We start from the raw sequence: 20,278 nt of genomic DNA on the forward strand, positions 1-20,278 counted from the left end.
AATTAATGTAATGTGTAAAATTAAGTCAATACATTAAATTTTGTACAATCAACTTAAATGTTTTTGTTGACAAGAGAAAATCTTATCATTTTTAATGAATCTATATTTTAAATGAGTCTCGAAAATATACACTAGATTAAAATAGTCTCAAACACTGTCTTTAGTTTAGGGCAGGTTTATTGATGTATCTTAATGGTGTATCTTACGTTAAATGGGATTAAAAGAAATAGAAGAAAAGAGAATTAGCCAAAAGACGACTCCTAATTAAGGCCGAGAAGGGGCGTCTCTTGAGCGCCACGTGTCAGCCATCAATGGGAGAAAGGAGGGATGTCCACGTTGCTTCGGTTTCGTCTCTTCTTTTCTTTTTTTCTCTCTGATTGTCTCCTCTCCTAGGCGAAAAGGCGATTCGACTGTCCTTCGGTGGCGCTCGTCAACGGAATGCCGTGTCTCACCGTGGCTCTTGTCGATGAAGGAAATCGGCGTCCTTTGTATCGGTTACTCTCGTCGACGAAGGAAGCCGGCGACATCTCTCTCCTTGTGGCTCTCGGAGACGAAGGCAGTCGGCGACATGTCTATCCGGCGGCTCTCTGAGACGAAGGAAAGCGGCGAGATCTCTCTCATGGTGGCTCTCGGAGTGTTTAGGAAAACAGTGAACGGTGACATCTCTCTCCTGGTGGCTCTCGGAGACGAAGGAACACGGTGGCTGTCTCTGCGCAGGTCAATGGAAAGGTAAAGATCTGTTAATCAATCATGCATGTCTTATTAGATTGTGCTCCTTCATCGTTAATGTTTAGAAGTTAAACCATCTGATGCGTTTTGTTTTGTTTTTCTGTATTTGTGTCTCGAGATGGATTGATCAAGAGGCTCGAGATGGAGTGATCAAGAGGCAAGAATGAGGTCTGTCAGATAAAACCCCGACGATTGTTCATACAGGTAAAAGCTGAATCTTTGATCATTTGAATTAGATAAAAGATTGTTCTTTGCTATTTTAAATACGATTAAGCATTTGCTCTGTTGAATTGATAAAACATTGCTCTTTGCTTTGTGATTTATGTTTGCTCTTGCAAATTGGATTAAAACCATGCGTATTATTCGTGTTTGAAATGAATAGAATTGGATAAAACATTTATGTTTGCTCTGATGAATTGGATAAGTCTTTGTAATATTTTTTGTTTGGGGTTTGTGATATATGTTGTGAATGTAATTGCCATTGTTGATTTAACTCTTGGTTGGTGGTTTGTGAAAGATGTTGACATTGGTCATTTAACTCTTCTCTGAGATGAATTGAATCGTTTTTATGTGTTAGGTTAGGTAATAAATAGAATGTTAAGTGGTTAAATGAATTGAAATAAGATATTTTTTGTGTGCGATAATGGTTGTCTCTGTTTTAATAAATACAGTTGATGTTCCATGCTGTGTTCGGTGTTAGAAATATGTCTAGTCGGGTATGGTTGGTTGGTTTGTGATCAATGCTTTGTTCTCTTCCCCGTTTCTCATCTTTATTGAATCTATAAAAATATTTCCTTTCCTCTTTCTTGAATTCACATCGAACCTTGTTCTTCTCTTCCCCCTTTCTCTTCTTTGTTCTTTCTATCTCTCTTTCTCTAGCTTGCTTCTGTTATGGACTCTTTTCCATCAACCGGAACCTCCAAGTTTGTTGAACTACTGAGTCAACAAACTCTTTCCTTTGGTAACTATGAAGATAGTGTTGAACTATCTTCATCAGAAGTTCCATTTCGAGGTAGTCTAGGAACCGAAGCTTCAAACTTTGAGGCTGGAGACACTCCTGCTGAGCGAAGAGAACGAAGGAAATGGACACAAGTGGATGATATTGTTCTGATCAGCTTGTGGTTGAACATGAGCAAAGATCTTGTCGTTGGCAACGAGCAAAGATCAGGCACGTTTTGGAAGAGAATTGCTGCCTACTTTGCGGCAAGTCCTCATGTTCCTGGCCGCGAGGTGAGAGAGTCAGGCCACTGCAAGCAGCGTTGGCACAAGATCAATGATCTTGTGTGCAAGTTCTGTGGAGCCTACGAGGCTGCTAGTAGAGAAAAAAGCAGCGGGCAAAATGAGAATGATGTTCTCAGGCAAGCTCATCAAATTTTCTTCAACAATCAGAATAAGAAATTCACTTTGGAACACACATGGAGGGAGTTGCGCAACGACCAGAAGTGGTGCGACCTTGCTAAAAACGATGGGAGCTCGAGGAAGAGGAAGGCTGAGGACGGTCCAGATTCATCTACATCTGAAGCAACTGCGAGCAAACGTCCCCCCGGTGTCAAGGCCGCTAAGGCGAGTGGTAAGAAGACGGTGGTGGAGACAGTGGATTTGAATAAATTTCAGAGTATGTGGACAATCAAACAGCAGGAATTGGCAGTGAAAGAACGGTTGTCTAAGATGAGTTTGCTTGATAGTCTTATTGGAAAAAAGGAATCGTTGGCTGAGCATGAAGAAATCCTCAAGAGCAAGCTCATCAATGACTTGTTGTCTAGTTAGTTAGTCGTCTAACTCTAGTTCTGTGTCTTGTTGTCTATGTTGTTCTGTTTCATCTTGCTGTTATGTTATTAAATGCTTGTGTTCTTATCCTGTTATGTTCTAAAATGCTTGTGTTCTTATCCTGTTATGTTCTAAAATGCGTGTGTTATGATCTAGTTAAAATGATGTTGTGGTAAGTGTTATGTTATGTTTATACTGATCTTCTGTTCTTTAAAAATGTTATGTTAAGTGTTTATACTGATCTTCTGTTCTTTTAAAATGTTCTGTTATTGTGAGTGTTTATGTTGATCTTGTAATGCAGGTGAGTTCACAAGAGAGGTTATGAGAGTCTGAGGCAGAGATACTGCTGAGAGGTCACAAGAGAGGTTATGAGAGTCTGAGGCAGAGAGCTCACAAGAGAGGTTATGAGAGTCTGAGGCAGAGATACTGCTGAGAGGTCACAAGAGTTTTGTTTTCTTGCATCACGAGAGAACATGTGTCATGGAACATGTTTTGTTTTCTTGCATCACGAGAGAACAAGTTTTGTTTTGTTGCATCACGAGTATCTTGTATCATGGAAGTATTTTGTTGCATTGCATCACGAGAACTTGTAATTTTTTGCATCAGAAACATTATAAATTGTGTTTTCCATAGTTGTAGTCATTTGCCAATATCCAATCTCTCCATTCTTTCAATCGCTAAACAAAACACACAGCCGTTTCTTTCAAGTTCTCATCACACACACTCATCACAAACAGCCGTTTCTTTCAAGTTCTCAACACACACACACGCATCACTCTCTGTTGCCATTTCTCGTTTTACATTTCATATCCATTCTCTATATACTTTCAATTCTCATCACAAACACATTTATAAAAAGCTAAAACAAATTCTCATGGCATCTTCTTCTCATCAAAATTTCGAGGGGTCAATGGATGAAGCTTTCGATCAATATTTTGATCGAGCTTTCGATCAAGCTTTCGAGAATTTGTGCAATAATTTTGGTGATCAAGAAGACGAAAGGAAGACAAGAAAAAAAAGAATTTTTATGGAAAGAAACCGTGAAGAAGACCATCTCCGGTTATGGAATGATTATTTCAGTGACACTCCAACATATCCTGAAAATTTATTCAGACGACGATTTTGAATGAACAAGCCATTGTTTATGCGTATTGTTGATCGCCTCTCCAATGAAGTTTCATTATTTCGTCAAAAGCAAGATGTTACCGGAAGACTTGTTCTATCTGCACTTCAAAAGTGTACAACAGCTATTCGTGTGTTGGCATATGGTTCTGCGCTTGATGCGGTCGACGAATACCTCCGGCTCAGTGCAACCACTGCTCGGTTATGTGTGGAAAACTTTGTAGAAGCAATAATAGATTTGTTCGGCGATGAGTACCTAAGGAGACCAACGCCGGATGATCTTCAACGTCTACTTCATATTGGAGAGCTTTGTGGATTTCCCGGGATGATAGGAAGCATCGATTGTATGCACTGGGAGTGGAAGAATTGTCTCACCGCTTGGAAAGGGCAATATTCTCGTGGTTCGGGAAAACCTACAATCGTTTTAGAGACGGTTGCTTCATATGATCTCTGGATATGACATGCTTTTTTCGGACCTCCAGGTACCTTAAATGATATCAATGTTCTTGATCACTCACCTGTTTTTGATGACATAATAAATGGTCAAGCTCCGAAAGTGAATTTCTCGGTGAACGGAAATTCTTATTCAATGGCTTACTATCTCACCGATGGTATTTATCCGAAATGGACAACTTTTATCCAATCTATTTCATTACTACAAGGTCCGAAAGCGGCTTTATTTGCTCAATGTCAAGAAGCTGTCAGAAAAGATGTCGAGCGTGCTTTCGGAGTCTTGCAAGCTCGATTTGCCATTGTTAAAAATCCAGCACTTTGTTGGGATAAAGTAAAGATCGGGAAGATTATGAGAGCATGTATAATACTCCATAATATGATAGTAGAAAACGAACGAGATCAACACACTCAATACGATGTTTCAGATTTCCAGCAAGGAGAATGCAGCAGAAGTTCACATGTCGATCTCACATATTCAACAGATACCCCTACAAATATCGCCAATCAGATGGGCGTTCGAGTAAGAATTCGTGATAAACAAGCGCATCAACAACTGAAACGTGATTTGGTTGAACATATATGGCGTAAATTTGGACGTGATCAAGACAGCAACTGAACTTAGATGCCGCTTTCAAATTATTATCGTTTATTTTAGTTATCTTTATTTTCATGTTTTTATGTATTTTTTAAAAAAAATCTATGTTTAAAATCTTATGTTTGACTTTGTTTTATTTAATAAATAAACTTTATCCTTAAAAAAAAATTGTTTAAATTTTAGTTTAATATTTTTTTAATTGTTAAGAACTTTAATTAAGAAACTACCAATAAACCCCTATAATTAAGTGTATCTTAATTATATCTCTTAGCTTAATGTTAATCATTAAAAAATCATTAGGGCCCACTTAAAAAACACTTGAGAGTTTTGCCTATAAACATGCTCTTACATCCGAACAATTGATTTATTATTTCTTGTATTACCTTATCAATGTAGCCAGGCTAGACCAAAAAAGGAGGGCTTTAAACCAGTGAGTTACATTCCAATGACAACATCTTGTTGACAGAAAAATATAATGACAACATCTTACAACAAGAAGGAAAGAGAGGAAGAGAGCCAGAACAACAACAAAAACAAAACCAAGAGAATTGGTTAACTGGTAATTCAGGAAGAAGACTCAGGACCGGCCGGTTTGGAGTTAAGGAGAGGCTGAAGTGCCTTGACAACAATGGTCATGTTAGGCCGGAAATCCGCCTCATACTGAACACACAAGGCCGCCACGGCAGCCAACTGTTCGACCACCCACAAAGAAAAAAAAGTCAGCATTACAAAACTAATAAACCACAAGATCCTTCCTCATTACTCATTAGCTTAGACTTTTAGGTAGCTATGATTCAGTATGAGTAAAAAAACAAAAAAAAAATCTTATCTAAATATACCATCCCCATTCAAAAAACTTACATCATGAATAAAAACAGATAATTTACGTACTTCCATCTAAATTTAAGTTGAAAGTTCAAGAAACTCGATACAAAAGATTTAGCTACTAAAGAAGCCTGAACATCATTTTGAAACTATCTACATGCAAATAGTGAAATAGGTTTCTATGCATCTTTCAAATTAACATCTAGGTGCGTTAATAACTATTTAACGGTTAGTAAGAGCCAAAATACCAAAAATAACGGACCTTCGCTACTGCTTTGGGAGGGAAGTCATTGTTAAGCTTAGGATCTATGCATTGTTTGACTTTGTCTTCACTTAGTCTCGGAGTTGCCTGCAAAAACAAGACAAAAGTAAAAGGATTTATAACTTCTATAATAGCATAATAAGGGCATTAATCATTTCGAACATACATATTTATATTAATTAATATGTGCACGTACCCAAGTAACAAGACTTTGTTGGCCTTTAGGCATGGTATGATCTACAGGTTTTCTTCCTGTTAAGAGCTCCAATAGCACAACACCAAAACTATACACATCACTCTTCTGCGTTATCTGTCCCGTCATAGCATACCTAACACAAGATTACCCTTGTAAATTATCAAGAACAAATACATAATCTTTACTAGAACAATATGAGATGATAAAAAGAGATGAACTAATTAATTGGTTTATGGTACAGTACTCGGGAGCGTGATAGCCAAACGTTCCCAATACACGAGTAGAATGAAGCCTCGCGGCAGTATCTGAAGATGCGTTGGTCAAGTTGAAATCAGCCATTTTGGCCACAAAGTCATCAAACAACAAGACATTGCTCGACCTTACGTCCCTGTGGACTATTGGTGGCTGGACCTTCTCATGAAGGAACTCAAGCCCTTTGGCTGCTCCATATGCGATCTTGACCCTTTGGTTCCAGTTCAGCACCGGTCCTGGCTCAGCTCCTTGCACGCCCTTTCTCCCTAAAGACCAATCCAATATCACATATAGTCCATAACAAAACATGCGTAGTGAGAGTTAAATTCACGTACCATGTAACACATCGTGTAAGGAACCTTTAGTTGCGAACTCGTAGACAAGAATGCGGTAGTTTGCTTCCAAGCAGTACCCCATCAGTTCCACAAAATGTTCATTTTTAAGCCGTGACACCACCGATAACTTGCCATTTTAATAGAGAAATTACTTAAAACAATTATTAGATTAATCATTGGTTAAATTAATTACGCTGAAGGGTTGTAATATTTTTATGTGTGTACCTGTGAGGTGAAATCGGAGTCAGGTTCTTCAGAAGAGCTAGCATCAAGCTTCTTAATAGCAACATCGCCTCCATTATACTTAGCTTGGAAGACACGTCCATAAGAGCCTTCACCGATCAGTGCCTTGTTTCCGAAGTTACCTGATATTTTGTTCAGCTCATCCAATGGAATAGAAGGGATCTCTATAGGTAAAACCTTTGCAGGACCTCCTGATCTAGGTGCGTTTGTATTCCTCGGCTCCCCTCTGTTCCCGCCGCCTAATCACAAACGCATGCAAAACGCAAACGCTTATTCACAACAAAGCAAGGGATAAGGGTTAGGAGCGAGGAGAAGTTAGGGATTTGTTACCGCCAAAATTGTTATTTCCGGCCTTGTTAGGAGGCGCTGATGAATACTGGTTTGCTGGCGGACCGGCGGGTTCCTCATCCGCACCTCCGCAACAGAACATATCTTCAGATCTTTTTGTCTTATTCTTGTGTGTTTTTGGATTCTCTTTATGCCAATCTCTATTTTATCTGTTCATGACATCTTTATTTAATATGTTTCAATGTTTATGAATCTATTTTTGTTTATTGTATGGGGAAAAATAACAATTTTGAAACATGACTTTGCAAAATATTTTTTCAGATCATATCACGAATGAGGGTAAAAAAAATCAGGAAATGAATTGTTAATTACCTCTATTCTTCCATCGAATCAACACCACAAGAATGATGATGATGAATACTTTAGATTACCAACAAGAGGATCTGTTTCTGAGAAGTTTGAATAAAATCCACGTCCAGTTTCTGGAAAAAAGATCAACGATCTTGGAATGTTTTGGAAGTTTGACAAAGAGAAAAAGAAATGAATTCTTGCAAGTCTCTTTGTTTCTCTCTTGCGCGATAAAATCGGGAGAAGAAAAAAGAAACACATTCGCATATTACATTTTTAAAAGATAAATTTAAGTACTCAACGTAGGAAATGTGAAGTGTTTGCCTTCACGTCTGGCACGTCCTCTCTGGACCATACTACTAGTAATTTATCTTTGCAATCATTAGAAAATCTCTACATTATATTACGCATCATTTGATTGAGAATTCATAATAGGTACCTAAAAGAATCATCTTGACACAGTTGAACAATCTGTAAAATATAGTAATATAGCATCCAGATGATATACTCGGATCAAGGGTTAAATTTCCTGATACAAAATCATCTTTCAGCGACTCGCTATGATGATGACCCCATGCACGTGTATATATGTATATGCTTTGAATCATGCTGCATGAAAAGAAAAATCCAAGAACAGAACCACAAGAACCTCCTTTTTTGCTTCTTCTCCAACCAAAATTTAAATACTGCTTACAAAGGTTAAAATGAAACATAAAAATGGTCGTCGCCTGAGAGATTCGAACTCTCGCGGGGAAACCCCATGTACTTAGCAGGCACACGCCTTAACCACTCGGCCAAAGCGACTTGTTGCTTGGACTGAAATTTATTGCTTATATAGTGATTGGGGAAGTCGACCAAGTTGATGTTATATTCATCAGATGAGAGAAATGTACATTGGACTAGCATAAATTGGAATATATACATATTTTCTATAACCATTTGAATACATTATTAATCTTTTGATACAAAATGAACAGACTGGCCTATGATAATGCCAACTACAGAGTTTGATTCACCATATCGAAAAAAAAAAGTTGCACTAACACAATCTGAACATATATACGTTATAAGCGGTTGACTATATTATTAAATTTTTTTGACTCAATAACCATCCCTAAGCATAAACCAAAAATTCAAAAATCCAAAATCCAAAAAATAAAACTAAACTAAACCAAAACAATTAAACTGCATGAAAGTCATAAACCACTCTAAGCCAATCTCCTCCTCCTCAGTGGACGAGAATCTGCACTGTCTACATCAGAGACCCTTGAACCGTTGTTCTCATGTGGCCTTCTCACAGATGAAGAAGTCGAAACAGTCACCATAGAATCAATCTCAGCTGCAGTATCAACTTGACTCTCTGAGTTCATCACCCCAATTATGCTTGAGAACGAATCTCTATCTTCCCCACCAACACTAGGAACGTTGTTGAGTTGCTCATCAAACGTATGCCTCATCAAATAAGCATCCTCTAATCTCTCAGCGGCGGTCAACACAGGAGAAAACGGCACCATCAATCTTGCTGCCTGCATCAACTGCCTCTGGATGATGGCTGCCCCCATCTGTCTAAAATCATCTAACGGTGCCGCCACCAGTGGTGCACTAGACTGATTCTGCTCTGCTCTAACTCCTCTTGAAGTCATAACCCGGCTAAGAAATTGTCTAGCTGGTGTTTCTCCTGTCCTAGGTTCCCTTTGTAGCTGCTGCCCATCTTGTAAATGTCTAATCCCTTCCGTCCTTACATAGCCTGACCTCTCAAGAGTAGTCCTCAGACTCTCCACACGCCTCGCTTGAGGTCTCGAAGGAATCTTCTTGTTCTTGTCTGAAACCCCCTCTCCAGAGACTCTTTTGTTTTTCTCCCCACGGCCATAGATTGGAGTCAAGGTTTTCACCGATACTTCCCCTTTGCAAACAGGACACTCCTTTGCTTCCGAGACCTGTAGCCACCGGTAAAGACAAGACCAGCAGAAGAGATGGCCACAGTTGGTAACAACCGGTTCCTTGGACAAGTCCAAACACACATAGCAATCGAAAAAGCTCCCTTCGCTTCCAACGCTCTTCTCAACAACTCTCTTCTCCTCTTTCACGCTGTCTTCCTCAATCACTTTGTTCCCGTTCTCGCACTTTTTAGACTCCTCCTCGCCAGCTGGTAAGGCAGAGGGGATGATTAGCTGACTCAGCTCTATCAGTGGGCTATGCGTCTCCCCAGGAGGAACCTGACGAACATCTACCTGTCTTAAACTCGACCAAAACCTTCTCAGAGGTTCAGATTCTCCATTCAGCGGTCCATTAGCCCACGCAGAAGCATTCGTTACCTCAGGGCCAGGACCCAGATTCAAATCAAGGTTCACTGTGTTTGAAATCTCCTCACCCATCAATTAAACACACAAAAATTAAAACTCCTTTGGATCTTTTGTTTTATTCACTGCATGAAATAAAACCATAACGTTATAAGATTCACATGACATAGAACACAACAGAGAGACAGCACAAACACGAAGATGGTTTGTCTCCTGTCTTGTTTCGTATCAAACCAAAGCAATTATTCCATTAACCGAACACAATCATGGATCTCTTTCCCTCAATTCTGAAACCCCAATTCGCAAAAAAAAAACCTAAATTGAGATTTAACATTGTAAAAACCCTAAAGCTCTCGACTTTAAGACAGTTAACCATCAGGACAGTAAACCCACCGTACAAAGAACCGAACTTGTGACAGATTGTGTTAAAAAGTAGAATTACGGAAACCTCAAAAAGTGAATTGAGCCAAATTGGGTGACGATGATCGTCACTGAGCTTCGAACCTTCTCGCCTTCTCGGATTCGTCAATGGAATCTTCGCTTTCGTTCTGTACGATCAACTCCTGTGTCAATTATTAAAAATAAAAGTCGGAGAAGACTCTGTATTTAAAATCAGACAAGGAGAGAGAGAGAGAGAGAGAGAGAGAGTGTGTTATCGGACGGTCTGGATTAGTTGCAATCTCTTTGACCAGATTACATGTACAATTTTGGCTATTTTATATTACACTTTTATTTTCTTACCAAAAATTTAGTAATGAATCACACAACTATTAAAAAAATTTGGTTAAATATAATTAATTATTTTGAAAAGATATGAATCATGATTAATTAATACAGTAGAGATAATGCATTTCCATAATCTGAAATCAACCTTATCAAATAACTAATTAACCAGAAATAAACATATGGAATAGTGATTGTGTTTTTAGGTAGATAAAGAACTAAAACTGGCTTAATGATAAATAAAATCTGATAATCTCCTTTTAAAAAGTTTTAAAAGGATTGCATTAACTGACTTGTAATAGTAGAATGATTAGTCTTTGTCCAAAAAAAAAATATAATAGTAGAATGAATAGTATCATAGTTATCAGTGTGAATGATGACTTCTTTCTTTTTTTTATAAAAAGTTCTTGCGAGTTAGGGCATCTGCATTGGTAGTTCTTCTTATTCATATCTTAGCATTAGTTTAATATATAAGTAGATTAAGAGTTTTTGATAAGATACATGTCTAAAAGTGTTGATTATTGGTAGAACCGTTTTAGAAGTTCTTAGCAATATAAAATATTTTTTTTTTGAAAATGGATGGAAAGGAATTTATAATATAACATTAAACATAAAAGCATTACAAAGATTGAAAAAAAAATTACAAAGTTGGAAACAAATATTAGGAAAGTGAAATAAAAAATTACAAAAACATAAAAGCATAATTTTTATTTAATAGATAGAAACTTAAACATGAGATTTTAAATTGATCATCCAAACTTCTCCCATATATGTTCGATCAAATCATGTTTCAATTGTTGATGGACTGGTCTACCCCGAACTCTTGCTCGACGATCAAGTGAATTGAAAAGCTCAGTAGGTTCCTTAACGACAAAAGAAATATCAGCATCTTGAAACGTCTCATCTTTATCGTCTGTACGTCGTTCATCTTCCACAATCATATTATGGAGTATGATACATGCTCTCATAATATTAGCTATCATGGATTTTTTCCATATTCTAGCTGGATTTTTAACAACGGCGAACCTAGATTGGAGGACTCCAAAGGCACGCTCAACATCTTTTCTGACAGATTCTTGGGTTGAAGCAAATAGACAATGCTTTGGAGTTTGTGGTAGTCGGATAGATTTTATAAAAGTCGTCCATTCCGGATAAATACCATCATTTAGATAGTATGCCAGATTGATGTCGTGAGCCACCTTGAGAACATCAGTATCACTTTGACCAGAGGTGATCTGCCTCTCTGCTGCTGCATATGCAGCACAGAATTTGTTTGTGAAATCATTAATCTTGTGCCACCTCTGCTTTATATTGAGATGCAGAGTTGGCTCACCACTTTGTATTGCATGCGGAGATGCAGCATAATATTCACCTACTCGGGACCAGAACGTGCCTCCCTTCTGTGAACTTCCTACAACCGGATCCTTAGACGTGTTAATCCAAGCGCTGATTATGACCTCGTCATCAGCTGCTGTCCACTTCTTTCTCTCCTTAGAGCCCACTGGTGCCTCGGTTTCTTGTGAACTAAAAGGAGAGATTTGTGACTATTGTGAATCTCCAAAGTGAACACCCGTTGGATAACTTTCATAAGGAAAGTTCTGACTGTTTAGGAGGCCGACTAAACTAGGGGACTGACCATATGGATTCAATGGATTCAATGTATTCCTTGAATCCATAACGATTAAAAACAAAAGAAATTATAGATGATAGACCCGATAGAAACCGGAGACTATTTTAATTTTGAAAATTAGAGTGAAAGAAGCTGCTTGTTAAATAGGTGAGATAGTAATTAAGACTATTGCTAGGTGAGTAAAGACCTAACCATAAACAACCAGGGTCTAATCATCAGTTATTACACTCATACCAATCAAAAAAAAACTCAAGTAACTTAATTATATACACACATTGCGGTTAGAAACAAACTAGATACTTGTCGACACTACAACCAAACCAACTTAATGCCGATAACCATAGTGACACAACCTATCTTTATCTCACATAAAAGACCCTTCCTTTTAAGAAATCCTCATTTCAAACAGTTAACTGAACTAGGAAGCTTTCAATTTCAGGTTTCATGTTCATTCAATGTATTTGTACTCGATCTCGTTTTAAACACTATCAAGTAATAACTTTTCATACAACAAGAAAGCTACCAAGTTCATATCAAGTGGTTCGCACAGCTAAGTAAGCAATGAGTAATGAGACATGTATAATGGAACAGATAATCTATCCATTCGAATTTTCCAATTAAATACGAGACATGCACGATCCAGAACAATCACAATCACCCAATATATAATCAAAACTATATCGATGGAGGAGAAACATATACCTTGTTTAGATTTGAAGCGGCAGAGGAGATGAGGCTTTCGATTTGAACCGGCAGAGGAGATGGTGATTTCGATTTGAAGCGGCAGAGATCGAACGGTGGAAAGAGGACAGGATTTTGATCCGACAACTCACAATTGACAGCCTTTTCAGTGGTGGCTCTGGCGGAGAGGAGATCGATAGAAGAATCAAGAGTCGCGATTGAGAGAGATCGAGTCACGATTGAGAGAGATCGAGAGACGATGGAGAGAGATCGAGAGACGATTGAGAGAGATGCTGAGAGATCAACAGAAGAATCATCGAGAGAGATATCAAGAGGACATCGAGAGAGATCGAGAGAAGACAACTTTTTTCGACAAGAGAGAGAGAAAGACACGGACGGGTTTGCTCACTCAAACCCTACAGCCACTAAAGTTGAGACAGCTGCCCTGAAGGACGGCCCAAAAAAACTTCTAAAGTTAGAAGTGTTTTACAAATATCTTGGGTTTTTCATTTTTATTTGGATCGATATATGTTAAGAAGTGGGGTTAAGATATGCCAATGCAGATGCCCTAGCGTATAAGATTATAATTTCTATCTATATAAGTTTTGATAAAACAAATTTTGATAGTTGAGATAGTAAAATAAAATTTCTGAAGTGTTTTTTTATCACTGTTTCATGTAATTTACATGAGATTTCTATTAACTTAATTAACTATATAATTAAATGTTTTCTTTACTAATATTATTTTTCAAAATGTCAGTGTGTTTTTTATTCATTATTATGAAGGAGGTAAAAAATAATATTTGGAGTATGCATATAGATAACTAAACTCTACTCATATAAGATCAAGAACATCATCTCTCAGCAATCAACATGATGAATGTAATGGAGACAAGAAATAACTGAACGCTACTGTCTCATTTACAATCCTCCCAATCCATCATAGGAGCAACTCATCTCCAACCACAGATCACCAACTCTGCGAAAATCACTAAAGGCTAACACCACATTTGCATTGACGTAGGAAAGCTCGCACGAGGTCACGTAAAACAAACTCAAGCAGCACCTAAGTATAGTGTGTCGAAAGATACATAAACATTGATAAATATATACTTTATCATGAGACATATATAGCAGATGGGTCGGTTCAAAGCCTTCAATATCACAAGTAGAAAACACGCTTCGTCTTTCGTCAGAAAAGTCAGACAAGAAACGAATCAATGTCTCGTTCAGCTAGACCACATATGGTAATGTGTGTAAATTGCATTAAAAAGAAAGAAACATACTCTCAGCTCTAAACTGTTCGTTCTTTCACACGTAATAAACTATCATAAATATAGAAATTTTAAGTGGCAAAATAAAAACACATATAATTTCATACTTTCGAGATATTCACAATTGGAAAAAGTACCTGAATGAACGAGGTGCACGTTAAGACGCCCGCTCGTGTTGTTTCTATCCTACACCTGCACAATAACAAAGAAAAAATTAAAGGAGCTGTTTTGTCGATTTTTGTCTTAATGTGACATGCCAGCCCATTCCCACCTATTTCAACGAGGGATGCAAGTGCTGGTGCAACATTATCGTTCCCCCCTTTTCTTATCATTGTTAATTTTTGTCATAATAAATAAAATATAATACGATCTCTATCAATTGATAAACAAATGTGAACAGTTTCACATGACAAACATAATATACTTAGTTTAAATATGGGATGTGTACTATTTGGATCATGAATATACTATGAATTGATTAGTTGTATCGTCCGAGTTAACTCGAATACACTGTCTCTCCAGTACTTGCAAGAGTTGAATGGGGAAAATAGAGAAGCAACAACAAAAACAAAGTGATAACAAACGGAAAAAAAAAACGTTACGAAGGAGAAAGAGATGTAAAAAAGGACCCACCCATGAAAGCTTAAGGATAAAACTTCTCTCCCTACCCATTCAATAAAAGGCATACATCAAATTTAATATCATATTAGTTTAGATATAAATAAAAATTAATTTTACTATCATATCAGTTTTTAATATATTAATTCATTGGATTTATATATCACATTATACATGTGTAACTACAGTTAAGTCAATAACAACCAATTTTCCAATCTTTTCGTAGGAGATACATTTACATGATTATTTATGTAAATTATTTCATAATCATGTTATCTAGTTACAAATTTGGAAAATTTAATCCTAGTAGTTGACCCGGCTAATAACACCAAATCAGTAATAATCAGACCATTATTACCACTGACCATTTTCTTACCGGTTATGTATTTTTCTAATAGATAAATACTTTAATGCAAGTATATAAAATAGGACAAAACTTAGGTTCACAGAACTTTTAAATTCACCTTAAAGTGAATCTTTAAATTCACCATACCTTTTAGGATCAATCAAAGTGATACATAGATTATTAATTTTTAAATATTAAATTAAATAAAAAATAGCTACAAAAAATAAAAACGCTAATTTTAACGACGCTAATGCTTTCAGCTAAACCTTAAATCTTAAATTCTAAACCCTATACCCTAAATTCTAAACCCAAATCGAAACTCCTAAACTCAAACCGTATAACCTAAACCCTAATCCTAGACCCTAAACCCAAATTATATACCCTAAACCCAAATTATATACCCTAAACCCAAAAACTAGACTATAAACCTAAACTCTATACCCTAAACCCAAACCGTAAACTTTAAACCCAAATTATATACCTTAAACCCAAAACCTTAACCATAAGTCCAAACGGTAAATCCTAAACCCAAACCGTAAATCATAAACCCGAAACCTATACCCTAAACCCAAATCCTAGACATAAAACTCAAACGGTAAACCTTAAACCCAAACCCCAAACTTAGATGCTATAGGGTTTGAGTTAAGGTTTACGGTTTTGGTTTACGGTGTAAGACTTGGGTTTAGGGTATAGGGTTTAGGTTTATAGTCTATTTTTTGGGTTTAAGGTATATAATTTGAGTTTAGGATCTAGGATTAGGGTTTAGGGTATAGGGTTTGGGTTTAGGGGTTTGGATTTGGGTTTAGAGTTTAGGGTATAGGATTTAGAATTTAAGATTTAGGGTTAGGGTTTCGCTGGAAGCGTTAGCATCGTTAAAATTAGCGTTTTTATTTTTTGTAGCTATTTTTTATTTAATAATCTATGTGATTGGTCCTAAATGGTAGGGTAAATTAAAAGTTCATATTTTGGAGTGAACCGTTCTATAAAATGTATAAAATGGTTTACTAATAATCTCAGTCATTCCAAGGTGGACTCTTCCTTTCTCAGTTACTACTAACTTACTTTTTGGGTGCAACAACAATATAAAAGTGTGGGGGAGAGAGAGAAGAACCATTATTACCAAGAAAACACAACACCACAAATCCTTTTTCTTCTATTTATTTTTCCAAGTCTGTGTTAACCCAAAAAAAAAAGATTACACTACAGTTCTTCTTTGGTGCAAACAAAAAGACCTGAAGAGAGAAAAATAAAGTAACGAATCTCTTGTATCTCCTCTCCGGATGAGGATCCGTAAACGACAAGTGCCTCTTCCTCTTTCGTCTCTGTTACCTGTTCCTCTCTCAGATCTCTACTCTAACCGGTCACCGACGACCACCGCTAGTTACTTCTGCGGCCAAGACAGAGACGGGGTTCTTGCTTCTCTTCTTCAGCTTTCGCAACCACCCGCGCCGGTTTCAGATGGTCAGCAAAGAGATGTGATTGACAAGAAGCAGGAGAAAGCTTTGGTGAGTTCTTGTCTATACGTTGACATTAAATTAGAAACTCCTAATTAATGTTATTTATAATCCACAGTTCGACACTTGGGTGCAGTTTGTGTTATATTAAGACCGTACTTTGTTTGTGTGTCTGTGTGTGGAAATAATAATTGATTTAGTTTACACTGGAGTTTCTTCATTTGCAGATTTTCTTATTAGAAGCAAATAATGTTTAAGGCCAGTTTTTTTTAAAAAAAAACAAATAATGTTCAACTGCTCATCTTCATTTTTTTTTTTCATTTTTTTTCTAAAAGGATGATGATGGTATAAAGAGTAGTGCTGATGCATCCGGCAGGTAAGTAAATTCGATCATTAGCTATGAATCTTTATGTATCCTTACAGTTCCTTCTCATCTCTATTACGTGGGTGTAATTACTAATTAGATAATACATAGTTTTTAACTTTGTTAGAACCAAAAGCTTTTGTTATATGTGAATATGTTTTGAAGATGAGCAATCGAGGTTGGATCTAATTAATCCCCCAAATTTGTAAATTCATCTTAGTTTCTTTTGGTTTTATATTATCATCATTCTTCTCGCACACCTAAAACATTTGGGAATACAAGAGTAGTAGTTAGCGATGATGACTATACTCAATAATACTCTAAACATGCACACCTCATGACGGTGCACGTTAGCATGTGATGCTTTTATGGTCCCCATATCGACCTCTGTTATTATCATTTTTTTCTTGCACTCATATATAAATCGCTTTCATCTCTTTATATTAAGTTTTTTTATTCCTTCTTGCTTCAAACATTCGCAGCAAGAACGTTAACCCCACAGGAGAATCTGACTCTTCAACACAAGGTACACGTAGGGCTTGATCGTTTTGGTGAAAATAAAACATGTTTTTAAGTTGCATCATTAACCATCTGTATGCAATACATAATAGTTGTCGAGAAGAATGAAAATGTTGTTACTTTGAGGAAGAGAAGAAGAGGCTTTATAAGCTTCGAGGAACAAGAAGAGGATGATGAGGAAGAAGCTAGTGGAGGCGGTGGTGGTAGCAAAGGGAAGAAGAAGAAAGCCAAGAAGAACGGTACGTTAGAGGAAGGATCAAGGTGCAGCCGCGTTAACGGTAGAGGATGGAGATGTTTTCAGCAAACTCTTTATGGGTATTCTCTTTGTGAGCATCATCTTGGTAAAGGAAGGGTAAGGAGCATGAACAAGAGTGCTGGTGGTCGTGGCGGCCGAGATAAGAAAAAGGCAGTGGTGGTGGAAGTGAAGAGCAAGAGAGTGAAGCTTGGGATGGTGAAGGCTCGTTCAATAAGTAGTTTGCTTGGACAAACCAGCACAAGTAGTGGTACTGCTGAGAGTGAGATAAGTACACCTGCTGATCAGTTTACTGCTTCTGATAAGTAAGGCTTTCGATCAGCATTTTACAGTTCTATGTATATTTTTTTATGTACATGATGATAATGGACATATCTCTATTTTTTGGGTGTGTGCACATTGTGTGTCTAGATTGATCGAGGACATGATGGTTCCATGCACTCTTTTTGGGTTTTTTTTCTAAAAGATTTATGACAATAAATAGAACTATAAGTTCAAATAGACTGTCAGTTACAAAAAAAAAAAAAAGTTCAAATATACTGTTGCTAAAAAAAGGTTCAAATAGACTATTGACTATTGAGAAATTAGCTAAGATATAGAAAAATAAATTAAAGCCGAGTATTTCTTTGATTCCTTACTGTATGATTTGATTATTAACAAGACGTTCTGGTGGGAATAAATTGAGAGCTAATTTAACAGAATTATACGTCTTGTAATTTTATATTTTGAAAATATACAATAATGCGGCTAGAAAGTGGGTATAACTTTAAGTTGGTGTATTGTGATTGTTGTCAATGTTTATGATGCATGGTGACGGTGGGGATAATGTAGTTTAATTAGGTAGAGCTTTGGTAAATTATAAAAAAAAAAAAAACCTTTAGACTAATTAGCTGAAATCACTAAAATTATTAATTAGATATGAAAAGCGTTTTTGACAACACAACATATTGAACTTCAGAAGCTTCAGCTTCAGCTTCAGCTTCAGCTAGATATGAATTCTGCTCTCGCAACGCAGTTTGTTTGATTCGATGCATTTACAACTGCACACAACTTGAAATTATCTTTGTTCTTAGTGTTCTGAACAAACATTCCCATCTTTTGGTTTCTAACACGTTATGGTAATAGCGACATGATGACTCGTTACACAAAAATTGATCAAAATGTTTTGCATTCACATCTGAAGTTTTCCTTTTACAATTGGGGAAACAACTGAAACAAAAAAAATAGAAAACATTTGAACATCTGAAAGTGAAAAGACACAGACATGGAAGAATGAATCAAAAATCCAGAAGCTGCTCCTTCCTGCAAGAAGCTCTCACATTAAGTACAAAGTTTTATTACACCGAGTACATACATATATTTAGAGAGGAAAGGATTGCAAAAACCTCTATTCACGGCTGTAAATGGTAATCAAGACTAAACGCTTGAATATCTGAAGGACTACTTCCAGGCCTGAGAAACAACCAAATCATACAAAACCATAACTGAAACCGTTGATAGTATGTATCTCTCAAAACAATCACTCTACACTTACCTTTTATTTATAGTACCATAGTGAAACTTTACTTCCCCCTTCCTAAGATCTTCCAAATACTACAAAAAGAAAAAGAAAAAGAAAAAAACAAACATAAACACTGGAGACTAATGCAACAGTTTTGTATCCACATACTTACCAGATTCAAGGTAACATAAATAGACGAAAACGCCAACGAATCAAAGGGTATCTCGTCTAGTGCGAAGAGACAACACTCCAATGACTCAGGACCAGGCGCAAAATCAAGATTCTTCAGCTTCGCCAAGAATATAACATACGTCTGCCTCCAAAAACCACGTAAGTACTCCAGAACTAGTAAGGAAAAAGACAAGTAGGGAGTGTTACTTACTTGACCAATAAGAGGAATATCAAGCTGCGCAAAAGGGGAAACAACTTCAACACTAGCTCCAGCTTCTTCCCAAGTCTCCCTCATCGCTCCTTCCGCAGCAGACTCTCCAACTTCAAGATAACCAGCAGGAAGAGTCCACAGACCGTGTGAAGGTTGAATGTTGCGTTTGCAAAGCAAAACCTTTCCTTCGTGCTCGACAAGACAGCCCACAACCTGCAACACTTTCTTCACCTAATAAGAACCTTCACATCATGATGACGTCACCATTCATATAATCAAAACTAGTACCATCTTAGGATTCTGGTAAGCGATTTTGCCGCAGCGTGTGCAGATGGCTCGGAGCTTCTCTTCTCCGTCGGGTATCTCGTGCTTGGTGGGGCCTCCACACCATTGACAGAACTTTATCTTCCGAACATCGCCCTTGAGAGAGACAAAAACAGAGTAACTAAAAGAAGGAGAACAAAGAAGAAAAAAGATGTTTCAGAGAGATGGTTTAGAGAGAGACTCACAGAGACGAAAGTCGGAGACTTTGGAACTGGGTCGGACCCGGGAAGCGAGGAGGAAGACATTCGGGTCGGGTTGAAACAGAGTGTTTTCCGAGGAGAGGAGGAGGAGGAGGAGGAGAAAGTTGAGAGCTTTACGGTGGAGGAGTTGCGGGTCTTGGTCAATCTGGTTAACCCCGAAGAGCAACACAGGATCTGTACGGCTTTGAGCATTATACGACTGCGTTTTCACCGGAGTTTTTTTTTTTTAAGATTCCGGCGTTGGTGATTTGTTGAATGAAAAAAAAGCAGAGAGAATCCAAATGATTGAATTCA

At 37.3% G+C, this 20,278-nt stretch overlaps 4 protein-coding genes, 1 long non-coding RNA gene and 1 other non-coding gene across 8 annotated transcripts; 2 read left to right on the forward strand and 4 right to left on the reverse strand.

Moving 5' to 3' along the window:
- Positions 1-5: 5 nt before the first annotated feature.
- On the forward strand, positions 6-3,972 carry LOC111205294. Its single transcript, XR_002657775.2, has 3 exons — positions 6-729; positions 848-933; positions 2,798-3,972. It is a non-coding gene; the product is annotated as an uncharacterized LOC111205294 (long non-coding RNA).
- A 1,050-nt stretch (positions 3,973-5,022) lies between these two features.
- On the reverse strand, positions 5,023-8,228 carry LOC106395563 (probable protein kinase At2g41970). The gene is made up of 8 exons (XM_013835981.3): positions 7,440-8,228; positions 7,110-7,276; positions 6,762-7,018; positions 6,537-6,663; positions 6,194-6,467; positions 5,950-6,082; positions 5,754-5,840; positions 5,023-5,356 (listed from the first exon to the last, which is right to left on the reverse strand). Exons 2-8 carry the CDS (start codon positions 7,207-7,209, stop codon positions 5,231-5,233), a joined length of 1,104 nt encoding a protein of 367 aa, XP_013691435.1. The 5' UTR covers positions 7,210-7,276; positions 7,440-8,228; the 3' UTR covers positions 5,023-5,230.
- Positions 8,138-8,219, reverse strand: TRNAS-GCU. Its single transcript has one exon. It is a non-coding gene; the product is annotated as a tRNA-Ser (tRNA).
- A 176-nt stretch (positions 8,229-8,404) lies between the features above and the next one.
- LOC106390388 lies at positions 8,405-10,395 on the reverse strand. Of its 2 annotated transcripts, none has more exons than XM_013830840.3 (3): positions 10,377-10,395; positions 10,164-10,278; positions 8,405-9,840 (listed from the first exon to the last, which is right to left on the reverse strand). In XM_013830840.3, the coding sequence occupies exon 3, from the start codon at positions 9,788-9,790 to the stop codon at positions 8,624-8,626; it is 1,167 nt and encodes a 388-aa protein (XP_013686294.2). In that variant the 5' UTR covers positions 9,791-9,840; positions 10,164-10,278; positions 10,377-10,395; the 3' UTR covers positions 8,405-8,623. The 2 variants fall into 2 exon arrangements, with proteins under 2 accessions (XP_013686294.2, XP_013686295.2); XM_013830841.3 differs by having other exon boundaries at positions 10,109-10,278; positions 10,377-10,393.
- Positions 10,396-16,089: 5,694 nt separating this feature from the next.
- On the forward strand, positions 16,090-18,078 carry LOC106394748. The gene is made up of 4 exons (XM_013835304.3): positions 16,090-16,492; positions 16,777-16,817; positions 17,288-17,331; positions 17,417-18,078. Exons 1-4 carry the CDS (start codon positions 16,268-16,270, stop codon positions 17,884-17,886), a joined length of 780 nt encoding a protein of 259 aa, XP_013690758.1. The 5' UTR covers positions 16,090-16,267; the 3' UTR covers positions 17,887-18,078.
- Positions 18,079-18,728: 650 nt separating this feature from the next.
- Positions 18,729-20,272, reverse strand: LOC106390989 (nudix hydrolase 23, chloroplastic-like). Of its 2 annotated transcripts, none has more exons than XM_048753319.1 (7): positions 19,970-20,272; positions 19,749-19,880; positions 19,461-19,673; positions 19,251-19,391; positions 19,112-19,170; positions 18,963-19,029; positions 18,729-18,886 (listed from the first exon to the last, which is right to left on the reverse strand). In XM_048753319.1, the coding sequence occupies exons 1-6, from the start codon at positions 20,174-20,176 to the stop codon at positions 18,969-18,971; spliced, it is 813 nt and encodes a 270-aa protein (XP_048609276.1). In that variant the 5' UTR covers positions 20,177-20,272; the 3' UTR covers positions 18,729-18,886; positions 18,963-18,968. The 2 variants fall into 2 exon arrangements, with proteins under 2 accessions (XP_048609276.1, XP_013687010.1); XM_013831556.3 differs by having other exon boundaries at positions 18,729-18,879; positions 19,970-20,271.
- Positions 20,273-20,278: the final 6 nt, after the last annotated feature.

The sequence above is a fragment of the Brassica napus genome, chromosome C4 (genome assembly GCF_020379485.1).
Source record: "Brassica napus cultivar Da-Ae chromosome C4, Da-Ae, whole genome shotgun sequence".
Classification (NCBI taxonomy): Eukaryota; Viridiplantae; Streptophyta; class Magnoliopsida; order Brassicales; family Brassicaceae; genus Brassica; species Brassica napus.